Raw genomic sequence first — 13,499 nt, forward strand, 5'->3', positions numbered from 1 at the left:
CATCCATATCACACCCCTCACCATGGTGACACCCCAATTCCTGACTCTTCTCTCTCTCCTTGATGAGGAGGATGACCTCATCAACTTCCATGGATTTAATCATCGTCATTACATGGCTCTAGATCTATATTTACCTGCCCTTTTCTCTCCTTGGCACCAATTCCCTATTGGTCATTTCATTCTGAATGCCAGGAGGCATAGGCAAGTTAAAATGTCCCTAACAATTCGTTATTTTTCCTTCCAAACTCACCTCTTTACCAGAATAGCATGTTTCTGTCTGGGGCACCCCAGTTTTTCCAGTCTCCCCATTTCATGGTGTCATTATGTTTGCCTCATCCATTGCCTCCTCCGTTTGGCTTTTGAAGGCCTTCCCAGCTTGGCCCCAGTCTTTCTTTCCTTCCTGCTCCCTTGCTTTCCCTTCCGCACTCTGCTCTTCAATCGGACTGACCTTCTTACTCTTTTCCTCCATCTCTGAATAAGAATGTGTTTATAAAGCACTTGCTATGTGCAAGGCTGTGTTGTATTGGGGAATACAGATAGAAAAGCAGAGACTGTCCCTGTTCCTAGGAGCCCACCTTCCACAGGAGGAGACTTACTCAGACTGGGAGCTGGAACTGCGGCTCAGATGCAGAGGTCCCTGGGATGCATTTCCTTCTCACTTCTGTCTCATGGAATCCTTCACTTCCTTCAAGATGCTCCTAAATCAGCTGCCTTCTCCAGGAAACTCTTCCTGATTCTCCTTCTCTCCCCAAACTCTTAGGGCCTTCTCTCCCTAACTGTTTTGCCTTTTTTCAGTATTTGCCTGTTTTCATGTTGCATCATTCCTCAAAGGATGAAACTCCTTGAGAAAAAGGCTTGATCTGCACTCTACCTTGTATTTGTCTGCACCTTGTTTGTGTGTCATCTTCCTAATTAGACTGTGAGGTTCTTGAAGACATGGGCTGTTTTTGTCTTTCTTTGAAACTCCAGTTCTTAGCCCTGTGTTTGGCTCATGGCTGGTGCTTAGTAAATGTTCATCCACTTGACCAGAGCTGTGAATAGGATTCTGCCCCTCGAGCCTCCCTAGGCTTTGATAGGGCCCCACCCCCACCCCCCAAGCACTTCCTGAGCATCTCCAGCCATGCTACTGCTAGCTCCCTTTATATGTCAACTTTCCCCATAAGAATATAACCTCCCTGAGGACAGAAAGTGTGTTATTTGCACTTCTTTTTAACCCTAGCAAGGCAAATAGTAGCCACTTAACACTTTCTTGTTGATTGAACTCTGGAATAAGGATATATCTTCCTCAGAGGGCTTCCACCCTGTTAGAGGTCAGAGTGCACAAGGGCAGCAGAGCACAAGCTAAACACAGTGCCCACTCAGAAGAGGGGCAGGGGCACTTGGGAAGCTGTCACCACCACACATACATAGCTGGTAAGATGGTAGCAAATATACCAGGTGCCATGATGGAATGGATCACCACCATCCTGAGGTGGCACCTGTGGCCATCCAGCCTTGTTTGATAGTTTGATGGATGAACAGACACAAGCAATCGTGCTGCATTCCAAGGTCTGGAGCTTTGTTTACTCGTCTCATCATTTCAGCCTTCTTCACTTTTGACTGTTGCTGAAGTTACTTAATCTCTCAGCTTCTCTAGCAAGGTGTGTTCTTTCTCTGAGCCTCAGTTTCTTCATCTGTAAGATGAAGGCTTTGTACTCAATGATATTGAAGTCACTTTCAGTCCTAAGTCATATGAACACAAATGTGCCTTTGCAAACTTAAATGAAAATAGAGTTTACAAAATAGACAAATTAAGGGATATTTATTTGTTTTTTTAAAAGGATTCATCTACTTTAGATAGTGAATTTAAAATCTGTTTGAATTTGTAGTTAAATAATTGAGCAAATATTAAACACCTACCATATGCTAGGTGCCAGAAACATACAGATAAACTTTGCCTTCAGGGAACTTGCATTTTACTGCTTGTAGGATGCTAATAGTATAACTCATTACATTTAATGCATACGGCTTTATGGTTGATAAAGTGCTTTCCAGACATTGTCTCATCTGAGCTTCACAGAAGCCCTGAGAGGTCCAGGTCACATTATAACCATATAGATGAGCAAGCAGGCTCAGAGGGGAAGTGACTTACCTAGGGCGTTTGTGTCTGAGATAAGTTTGGCAACGAGGTCTTCCTGATTCCATCTCTAAACATCCATTTTCTCTTGGGTTCTGGACCTACATTCCTCCTTTTCTGACATCTCTCTGGCCCAGCTGCACCAACCTTCATAGGCGCTTGAAGTCTTCCAGCTCTCTATGCTTTTCTTCAGGCCCATCCCCTTTCAGGCTGAATGGGGTGTCAGCTTGTCAGCAAGCATTAATTGCTTACTCTGCATCAGGCACCATACTATGCTTTGGGGTACAGGGAAGGGCAAAAGACAGTCTCTGCCCTAGAGAAGACAACATGCAAAGAACTGTATACGCACATACAAATCCTATAGTGTAAATAGGATGTCTTCTCAGTTGAGAAATTGTTAGCAGCTGAGGAGACCAAGAAAGGCTTCTTGCTGAAGGTAGGCCTTGCTCTGAACCTGAACAAAGCCAGGAAAACCAAGTAGGAGTTGGGATGAGGAGGGAGAACATTCGAAGAATGGGGGATAGCCAATTTAGAGATGCAGAGTGGGGAGGGAAGTCCCTGTAACTTCAGGGGTTGAGCTTTCCAGAGCTGTGGACTTGGGTGTTATATTTTTTCCCTGCAAGCTTAGAGACCTGAGAGGAGTTTCCATATTTAAGAGGGAAATATCCCAGCTTCATTGTGTCTATAAGTAAGAAAATTGTGAGCTGTTCTGAATCTGGAAACTTTAACTCTCAGGTTTTGTGGTGAAGAAAATAGAATGTTCTGAGTTTGTAGTCCAGGCACATTAAATATTGACCTCTTTGCCCAGTGAACTAGCCAGAGAATGGGTTGTTCAGATTATTGGCAGTGATTGATTGATGTAGGTCACTTCCTTGTCTCTGGCTTCTGAATGATAGGTAGCTACTGGCACGTTTTGCAAATCTTCAAATTGGTTAATTCCTCCCTGATGTTCTGTTAGAACTCTGTGAAAGTTAATCTCTCCAGAAATTTAAGAAATTGCAAATAAAACTTTGGATTGCTGCTGAGGTCATTGTATTCCAATTTCATTTTAACGGTTGGTTCACTCCTTGTATAGTCATCATAAGGATCTGATTGAAGACATTTTATTAGGCTAGTTCCCAAATAATTTGTATCATAACTGATACTTTAACTCCTCCTTCTACATAACTTTTGCCTGACTTTCTGATTTAGAATAAAAAAGATTTTGAAATATCTAATCTGTTCTCCTTTCTCTCCCCTTCTTTTCCTCACCCCAGTTCAGTGTGGCTCTCTGTTCTTTCTCATTGAATATTGGTACATTGGCAAGATATTTCACTGGTGCTATTCTCAGCTTGCATTTGGGTAGATTGAGTTTAAATGTGATTGTCACTTGTGGGAGAGCCCTGCATTAATAAAAGTAGGAGGCAGCAGGCCCTACTATCAGATGCTGCAATTTGGTCCAACAGGAAGTCTGAACACTTAACATTGGGAAAAACTCTGCTTCTGTCACTTAGTAATCATCATTAAGTATTGAAGAGAACTGAGATCTGAAAGCATTTTGGAAATCAGTCACATTTCTTCCAGCATGTTGTGAGGTAGATTACTAGTATGTCTGTTTTGTAGAGTAGAACATTGGAGGTTGAGCAAGTTTGTCTTCCTGAGATGTTGTGAAAATTCAGGGGAGTGATGTATGGAAAGCATGATCTAAAAGTGACCAAAGAAGTCAGACTCTAGCATTCGTGCTAGAGATGCGCAAAGGGAGGAAGGCAGGGCATAGCAGGGTTCCCAGAGAAGCTGGGCCTTGAAGGGAAGGGAGTGGGCTTTCCATGAGAGGGACTTGTGACTGTTTCCCTCCCTTGCCTCTTGACTCTGAATGAATGAAGAAGCATTTAGTAAGCCCCTGCTATGTGCAAAACATTGGGGATACAAATGGAAAAGCAGGAGAGCCCCTGCTCTCAGGAAACTCACAGTGTAATGTGGGAGGACATTTTTATGGCAGATCCATTGGAGATACCCTAGTGATCCTCAGGGCACAATGGCAGGGGGCAAACATCTTCATTGTCATTTTCATTAAGAACCATCTTTTTCTGATGTTGAGGTGTTTAACAGAGCCAAAGACATCTTTCTTTTCCAATCTCTTTAGTAACTATGGCTGTTGAGGTGCCAGGAACTGTAGCAATTGTGGGAGTAGTTGCCAGTTCTCATCTATGTAAGGGTTGCTACCCTGGATGATGGTTGTGGGGGTCGTGCTCAAAGTAGGACCAGTGACTTGGGAGCCCTTGAATACAGGGTCTGTGGTAAAGGTGGTAGAGAGCAGTGGTTGGACTCTCCTTTCTCTCTTTAAGAGTCCCTTGCTATTTTAGCTAGACTGACTTGCCTGCTCCATTGGTAGCTACTGGTGGTGGTAGGACTGTTGACTTACAAGGTAGAAGTTGTAACTCTTATAACTGTTAGTTCAGTTGGAAAGAGTTATACATAGTCAGAAAGTGAGGATATAAGGTGACTTTGATGGAATGATGGGAAAAAAACATTAAGGGGTGAGAAAGGGAATTACACTAGGAGCAGAAGGTAGGGAGAGGTATCAGATATCAGACTGTATTATAAAGCAGTCATCATCAAAACTATATGTTGGCTAAGAAATAGAGTGGTGGATCACTGGAATAGATTAGGTACATAAGACACAGTAATAAATGATCATTAGTAATCTACTGTTTGATAAACCCAAAGATCCCAGCTTCTAAAAGAAGAACTTACTATCTGACAAAAACTGCTGGGAAAACTGGAAAACAGTATTGCAGAAATGATATCTCACACCATATACCAAGATAAAGTCAAGATGGGTACATGATTTAGACATAAAAGGTAATACCAGAAGCATATTAGGAGAATAGCTTACCTGTCAGATTTATGGAGAAGGGAAAATTTTATGACGAAACGAGAGATAAGAGAGCATTGTAAAATGTAAAATGGATAATTTTGATTAATTTAAATTAAAAAGGTTTTGCACAAACAAAACCAATGCAACCAATATCAGAAAGAAAGCAGAAAGCTGGGAAACAATTTTTATAGCAGATGTCTTTGGTAAGGGCTTCATTTCTCAAATACATAAAGAACTGAGTCACATTTATAAGAATACAAGTCATTCCCCATTTGATAAATAGTCAAAGGATATGAATAGTTTTCAGATGAAGAAATCAAAGCTATCTATAGTCATATGAAAAAATGCTCTAAATCGCTGTTTACTAAAGAAATGCAAATTAAAACAGCTCTGAGGTGTGTACTGCCTCATGCCTCAATCAACAGAATGGCTAATATGACAGAGAAGGAAAATGATGAATGTTGGAGGGAATATGGAACAATTGGAATGCTAATGCAATGTTGGTAGAGTTGTAAACTGATCCAGCCTTTCTTGAGAGCAATTTGGAACTATACTCAAAGAGGGCAATCAAACTGTGCATACCCTTTGATCCAGCAATACCACTGCTAGGTCAAAGACTTACTTGAACTGATACAAAGGGACATGAGCAGAACCAGGAGAACATTGTACTCAGTAACAGCAACATAATATGATGATCAACTATGAATCATTTAGCTATTCTTAGCAATACAGTGATCCAAAATAATTCCAAAGGACTCATGGGGAAAAATACTTTTCATATCCAGAGAAAGAGCTGATGGAGTCTGAAATGCAGACCTAAGCATACTATTCTTTCTTTACTTTTTGTGTTTTTTTTCTGTAGGTTTGTTTCTTCTTTTAAAACATGACTATTATAGAAATATTTTATCTGATTGCACATGTATAATCTATATCAAATTCTTACTGTCTTAGAGGAGGGGAGAAGTGAGGGAGGGAGAAGATTTGGTACTCAAATATTTTTTTACAATGAAGGTTAAGATTTGTCTTTACGTGTAATTGGAAAAAAATAGCATTATGAAAAAGAATTAATGGATTACTATATTAAATTACATGCCTTCTCAAGGAGGAGAGGAAGGAGGGAATATGGTACTTAAAATTTTAAAGAAAGTTAAAAATGTTTTTATACATAATTGAGAAAAAAATAAAAAAGGTTTATTGGACTACACCTGAAAGCTGTGATTAAAAAAAAAGAGACTAACGATCATATCTCGAGAAATTATCAAGAAAAACCACCCTGATTTCCGAAAACCAGAGGAGTAAAATAGAAATCCAAAGTATCTACCAATCGCCTCTCAAAAGAGATTTCCCAAATGAAAACTCTCGGGAATGTCATACTTAAATTCCAGAGCTTCCAGATTAAGGCTTGCAAGAGGCCAAAGAGAAACAACTCTAATGTCATGGAGCCAGTCAGAATAACACAAATTTTAGCAGTTTCTACATTAAATGATTGGAGGGCTTAGAATATGATATTCTGGAAGGCAAAAGATCAGGGATTACAACCAAGAATCACTTGTCCAGTAAAACTGATTATAATCCTTCAGGAGGAAAAAGTAGATGTTCATTGAAATAGAGGACTTTCAAATATTCATGATGAAAAGACCAGAGCCAAATAGAAAATTTGACTTTCAAATATGACTAAAGCATAAAAAGGTAAATAGGAAAGAGGAATCATAAAGGATTCAGTTAAACTCTTTACATTCCTACATGGAAAAATGATACTTGTAGCTCCTAAAACCCTTCTCATTATTAGGGAAGTTAGAAGGAATATACACAGACAGAGGGCATGAGTGGGAGTTCAGTATCATAGGATGATTATCTGAAAAAATAAAATTAAGGGGTGAAAAAGGGGAATGCACTGGGAGAATGGGAAATTGAGAGGTAGAATGGGCTACATTATCTGACATAAAAGAGGTGTGAAAGAACTTTTACAGTGGAGGGGACAATTCAAGAGTGGGGGGGCACTCAGACTTTACTCTCATTGCAACTGGCTCAGAGAAGGAATAACGTACACTCAGTTGGATATAGAAATCTCTTATCATACAGGAAAGTAGAGAGGGGAAGGTAATAAGAGAAGGAGCAGGGGCTGATAGATTTGAAGAGATAAAAGAGGCAAAACATCTTTGAGAGTGGACAGAGTGAAAGGAGAGAGAATAAGATAAAAGGGAAAAATAGGATGGAGGAAAATATGTAGTAATCATAATTGTGAAAAATTTCTTACTGCAAGTTTCTCTGATAAAGACTTCATTTCTCATATATATATGGAGAGAACAAATTTTTAGAAATAAGGGCCATTCCTCAACTGATAAATGATCAAAGGATATGAGCAGGTGGTTTTCATGCAAAGGAATCCAAAGCTATCTATAGTTATATGAAAAAAATGTTCTGAATCACTATTGATTATAGAGAATTGCAAATTAAAACAACTCTGAGGTACCACTCCACAGATTAGCAAATATGACAGAAAATGAAAATGACAAATGTTGGAGGTGAAGTGGAACAATTAAGACACTAACACATTGTTGGTGAGGTTGTGTACTGATTCCAACTGTTTTGGAAGGTAGTTTGGAATTATGCCTGAAGAGCTATAAAACCCTTTGACCAAGCAATATCACTTCTAGGTTTATATCCCAAAGAGCTAAAAAGGAAAAAGGAAAAGGACTTTTATGTTCAGAAATATTTATAGCAGTTCTTTTAGTCATGGTGAAGAATTACAAGTGGAGAAAGACTAAGCAAGTTGTTGGTATATGATTATGATGAAATACATTGTGCTAAAAGAAATAATGAGCAGGATGCTCTCTCAGAAAAACCCGGAAAGACTTAAATGAATTGCTGCAAAGTGAAATAAGCAGAACCAGAAGAACGATATTGTATGATGATCAACTGTGAGTGACTTAGCTGTTCTCATCAATACAGTGATCCAAGACAGTGCTGAAGGCTTATGATGAAAAATTCTCTCCCTTTCCAGAGAAAAAACCGATGGAGTCAAAATGCAGTTTGAAGCTGACTTCTTCTTTACTTTATTTTTCTTCAGTTTTATTTGTGTTTTCCTTCACAACATGATTAATATAAATATGTTTTGCATGACAGCTCAAGGATGATTGATATTAAATTGCTTGTCTTCTCAGTGAGAGGGGAATGGAGGAAGGAAGGGAGAGAATTTGGAACTCAAAAATTCTAAAAAACAAATGTTAAAAGTTGTTTTTGCATGTAATTAGGGAAAAATAAAATATTAAATTTTAAAAATAAATGTAAAAGCCAATAAATGGCCTTGGAAATGTAGATTAAAAATTAATCTACTAAATAATCCAATCCTAAAGAATGAGTAGGTCACATAATAAATCTTAGAGATAGTTAATAATTTCATTAAAGAGAATGACAGCTATGAGACAACATACCAAAATTTGTGGGATACATCTCGGGGGAAAATTTATATCTCTAAACACATACACCAATAAAAGAGAGAAAGAGGAGATCAATGAATTGAACATACAACTAAAAAGAAAAAACTAGAAACATTCAAAATCCTGAATTAGAGGATTAGAAATTAGAATCAGAATAGAAATCCTGAAAGTCAAAGGAGAGATTAATAAAATTGAAAGTAGAAAAACTAGGAGCTGGTTTTATTTTGGGGAAAATAAAATATTTGATTAAAAAAAAAAGAAAGAAGAAAATCAAGTTCCGCATATCAAAAATGAGAAGTGTCAGTGCACCACCAATGAAGATGAAATCAAAGCAGCTATTAGGAACTATTTTGCCCAGTTATATGTCAACAAATCTGACAGTCTAAGTGAGATGGATGAATATTTACAAAAATGTAAATTACCCAGATTCGCAGTAGAGGAAGAATACTTTAATAACCCTATCTGAGAAAAAGAAATTGAACAAGCCATAAATGGATCAGATGAATTCAGAAGTAAATTCTGCCAAACACTTAAGAAGCAATTAATTCCAATACTATATAAATTATTTGGAAAAAAAGGCAAAGGAATCCTACCAAATTCCTTATATGACACAAATATGGCTTTTATAATTAAACCAGGGAGAATAAAAATAAAGGAAAAAAAGCTATAGACCAATTTTCCTAATATTGATGCAAAAATTTTAAATAATATGTTGACAGGGAGATTATAGCAATATACATAACCATGACCAGGTGAAATTTATACCAGGAATTCCGGGTTGGTTCATTATTAGGAAAACTACTTGCATAATTGACTATATCAACAACAAGAACAAAATCATAGCATTATCTCAGTAGTTGCAGAAAAAGCTTTTGATGAAATACATCACCCAGTCCTGTTAAAGATACTGGAAAATATAGGAATTAAGTGGAACTTTTCTTAAAATGGTAAGCATTATCTGTCTAAAACCAAGAGTGAGCATTATCTGCAATGGAGATTGATTAGAAGCCTTTGAATCCAAACTTCACAGAACAATCCAAGGGGATTTGTTCTGTGAAGTTTGGATTCAGTTGGAGGGCCACACTTGAGGACCTAGAGGGCCACATGTGGTTTTGAGGCCACAGTTTCCCCAGCCATGGATTAGATATGCAATATATAGTAGTAAACCACCATGATAATTTTGTGTTTGATAAGCCCAAAGATCTAGCTTTTAGGTCAAGAACTCACTATAGAACAAAAACTGCTGGGAAAACTGGAAAACAGTGTGGCATAAACTAGGAATAAAATAGCATCTCATACCATATACCAAGAGAAGGTCAAAATGGATACGTGATTTAGATATGATGGATGATATCATAAGCAAATTAGAGGAGCATGGAAAATTTTACCTGGCAGATCATGGATTACAAAGGAAGAGTTTATGGACAAACAATAGAGAGGATCACAGGAAGTAAAAGGGATAAATTTTGTTTACATGAAGTTAAACAGGTTTTGCATGAACAAAACCAATGCAGCCAAGATTAGAAAGAAAGCAGGAAACTGGGGAAATTAGATTGATTCAGTAGGTGGGGATGGGATAGCAACTTTTCCCTTCTCTTATCACTATTATAGCTAATAGCTAATCGCTATTATTTCTGAATAATACTGTTGTGGATTTATGTTGCAGTGACACAGAACTATGCAGTTTTCATTTTAAATTTCTCACAAAGAAGGTACTTCCCCACTCCTTTGCAAGATATGGAAAGAGAGGTCCATAGATGTGGAACATTGCATGTATTGTCAGCCTTTTTCGGTGTTAATTAGTTTTATGGCTTTTTCTGCTCATCTTTTTCTTTTCTTTTCGTTATATGGGATTGCCTTGGGGAGGGGGTTAGGGAAGAGATTTCAGGGAGCAATTTAGGCAATCTGGAAAAGTATCAATAAAATTTATTTTAAAATTTTCTCGTGAATGATGGTTTCTTTCTGCAAAGCACATTCAGGTTTACAAAGCTCTTTCCTCATAGCCTCCTCAGGAAGCTGTCCTACAGGCCCTTATCCTGAACCTTCTTCTCTACTTCCTTTTTACTACTTCAGGTGGTGATCTCATTAGCTCACATGGACACAGTTGTCAGGTTTATGCTGATGATTCTCAGATCTGCTTTCCCAACCTTAACCTCTCTGCTGACCTCCAGTCTTGCATCTCCAATTGCCTGTTGAACATCTTCAACTGGATGTCTTGAAGTTATCTTACACTCATCATGTCCCAAACTGAACTTGAAACTAGAGAGGTTAAATAACTAGCCTCTGTTATCACCCACCTCGAGCTAGGTGTCCAGTCTTCAGTCACACGCTTTTTCTGTTTGATTATACTACATCTTTTGAAAGAAACTTGATGGTGACAAAGTATAAGAGAAAACAGATGAGCATGGCTGCCTAGCTTTTTTGCAAAAAAGATCTGAGGGTCTCAGTGAGCCCATAGTCAATGTAAGAACATATGACAACCAAGAAAGCAAATGCAACCCAGGGCTGTAATAAGAGAGGCACAGTGTTATAGCTTGTGAAGTGACCATCCTATTGTCCTGTGCCCTGGATGGACCACATCTACAGTATTGTGTTCAGTTCTGGGCTGCACAGGATAATGGAAGATCATTGACAACCTGGAAGATTGCCTCTATTTACGAGATAGTAAAGGCCTTCAGATTGCGCCATGTGAGGATTGTTTGGAGGAGCCTAGAGAAAAGAACTCAGGCATATTTAGTTCAACTTAGCAAGCTTTTATTATGCCCCTGCCAGGTGTCAGGCAAAGTGCCAGAGATGTGAAGATGAGAACAGTCTGTCTTTGAGCTTTTCTCAAGGACTTTGCTCACCTATTTGAAGGACTGGGGTGGGGGTGGGGGAGAGCTTTACTGATCTACCTGGCCCCAGAGGGCAGAACTCGAGGAAAGGGTAAAAGGTGCAAGGAGATGGACACAGGCTTGCTATGAGACAGAACTTCCAACCCTTGGAACCATCCATGGGGGATGAGTAACTACTTCCGGGAAGAGCCAATCCTGAAGCCTCTTTCAATGCCAGATTCTCTGATTAAAGGCTGGTAGGTATACACTCCCTGAGTGCGAATCCTGCCTCATTCACCACCTAGCTGGGCAAGTCAGTTACTAACTCTTCTCAGATACAGTTTCCTCATCTGTCAAGTATGGATCAAATGACACAATTGTTGAGTGCTTTGCAGACCTTCAAACACTTGTTAAGTGTTAGTTATTACTGTTGTTATAGACAGCTTTTCCTATATAGTTTCTTTCACAGATTTTGTTGTTGAAACCCAGTGTTTGTAAATGTCCAGGCTTTACGCCTTCTCCTGAAGCTCCCTGAAGACTTTCTCCTCTTCTGCCTTTGTCTCTGTCTGCCTGAGGAAGAAAAGGGAGTGGGAGTGAGAGCAGCCTTCTGCTGTTGGGCTGTTGGTCTGTCCTTGCACTGACTGACTCAGCTTCATGGAGTCTACAGGACCAAAGGTTGAGAGGAACATACTTACTGTCAGGGAGAGACCGTGGGATTTTGAGCCTGAGGACCTGGTATCCTCCATAATGAGAAACATGACCTATGAGGATGATCAAGAAGAGTGGGAAAGACCAAATCAATTGATGTAGAACCAAGTAAGCAGAACTCCACCTTTAGCAGAAATCACCACACTCAGCATACTCAGTCAGATGCCCTGACCTGGGCATCACCAGTCTTCGAAGTCTGCTACCATCTCCCCTTCCCAGCTGGCCATCCATTATGAGACCTGCCCTCCATTGCTCTGTGCTCCCCCAAAACAGGCCACTTAGCAGTCCCCAAGTTGTTCTCTTACTTTCCTACCTTAGTGTCTTGACTCACTTGAGTAATGCCCTCTCTTCAGATGTCTGCCCAGTGAAAATCCTTCCCATCCCTCATAGTCTTGCTTCTCTGATGAGCATTCCCTTTCACTCACAAACTATTCTTTCTTTCTTTTGGATCTTCATACCTTACTTTTGTATTCTATTTAGGAGAAAGAAGACCTGTACAGGAGTATAAGCTTCTTGAAGGCAGGGACTGTAGTATTTTTCTTTATAGTCTGAGAGAGTTGCCTGGGAGAGATTTGCCTCAGTTTGTACAGTGAGTGTATGTCATTGGTGGGACTTGAATTCAGGTCTTGTCCTTCATAGTAATACTCAACAGATGTGTTAAAAGAATGAAATAAAATTCTACAGATGCTAGGTGTATATCCTGAAAAGTTTTTCGTTTTTATTTCTATCTTATAATTCACTCCTTTCTCTGGTAGTGTGTGGAGAAATCCCCCTCATTGAGACCCTCGTTCATTGGGTCTTCATTTAATTGAAGTTCTACTGTAATGTCATTATGCATGTCATGAAATTGTCAGAGATTTGAGGTCTGAGCCCCTGCACTGTCACTGCCTATAACTATGATCCCTAGGCACATCTTTTCAAGTCTCTGAGCCTTATATTAGTGTCCTCCTTTGTAAAATGAAGATCTCACAGGGTTGTCATGAGGAAAGTACCTTGTGAAAGTCTTAAAGAGTTAGAAAAAGCAACCTGTTATTATGAACAGTAATACAGGAGTAGTTTCAAACTCTTGTTTTTAATTTCTTTGGTCTTTGCAAATTTTGGGGGATAAATCTAAAATATTGTCTTTTCATCCCAAGACACTTCTGAAATAGATTATAGTAAAAAAAAATCTGACTTATAATTTTTAAAATGAGCTAAATTTTCTTTGTAATATTATTTATGATATGTTGTCATTTTTCTTTCAGTCCAAAGACAAAATGATGAGAGGTTCCCGAAGAGGCTGTGTTAGACTCCGGGTAAGTAGCTTTCTTTCCTTTTTGGGAAAGCCAAGTTTCAGAGAAAGCTAAAATGTGAATGATTTGGATGCTCTGATTTCAAAGCATCTTGTCATGTCCTCTGTGCCTCCTCAGTCCTCCCCCTCAGTGGCCCCTTCATTGCAGATAGACCCTCCAGATTGGGTGGAAATGTTTTTCATTCTTCCTTTAACATCTGTCATCTGAGTCCACCATACTTTCTCTCCTAGCCTTCACTTTGTTTCTCTCGTCCATCCCCTTTTAGGCTTAGTG

General features: G+C 39.0%; 1 protein-coding gene across 9 annotated transcripts in view; it reads left to right on the forward strand.

Moving 5' to 3' along the window:
• OSBPL9 (oxysterol binding protein like 9) overlaps positions 1 to 13,499 on the forward strand; it is a 143,545-nt gene that overhangs the window by 15,289 nt on the left and 114,757 nt on the right. For all 9 annotated transcript variants that reach the window (XM_072649431.1, XM_072649432.1, XM_072649433.1 and 6 more), the window contains exon 2: positions 13,179 to 13,229. In XM_072649431.1, the coding sequence (XP_072505532.1) occupies positions 13,179 to 13,229 (51 nt within the window). The remainder of the gene's footprint in view (positions 1 to 13,178; positions 13,230 to 13,499) is intronic.

This window comes from Notamacropus eugenii, chromosome 2 (assembly GCF_028372415.1).
Source record: "Notamacropus eugenii isolate mMacEug1 chromosome 2, mMacEug1.pri_v2, whole genome shotgun sequence".
Classification (NCBI taxonomy): Eukaryota; Metazoa; Chordata; class Mammalia; order Diprotodontia; family Macropodidae; genus Notamacropus; species Notamacropus eugenii.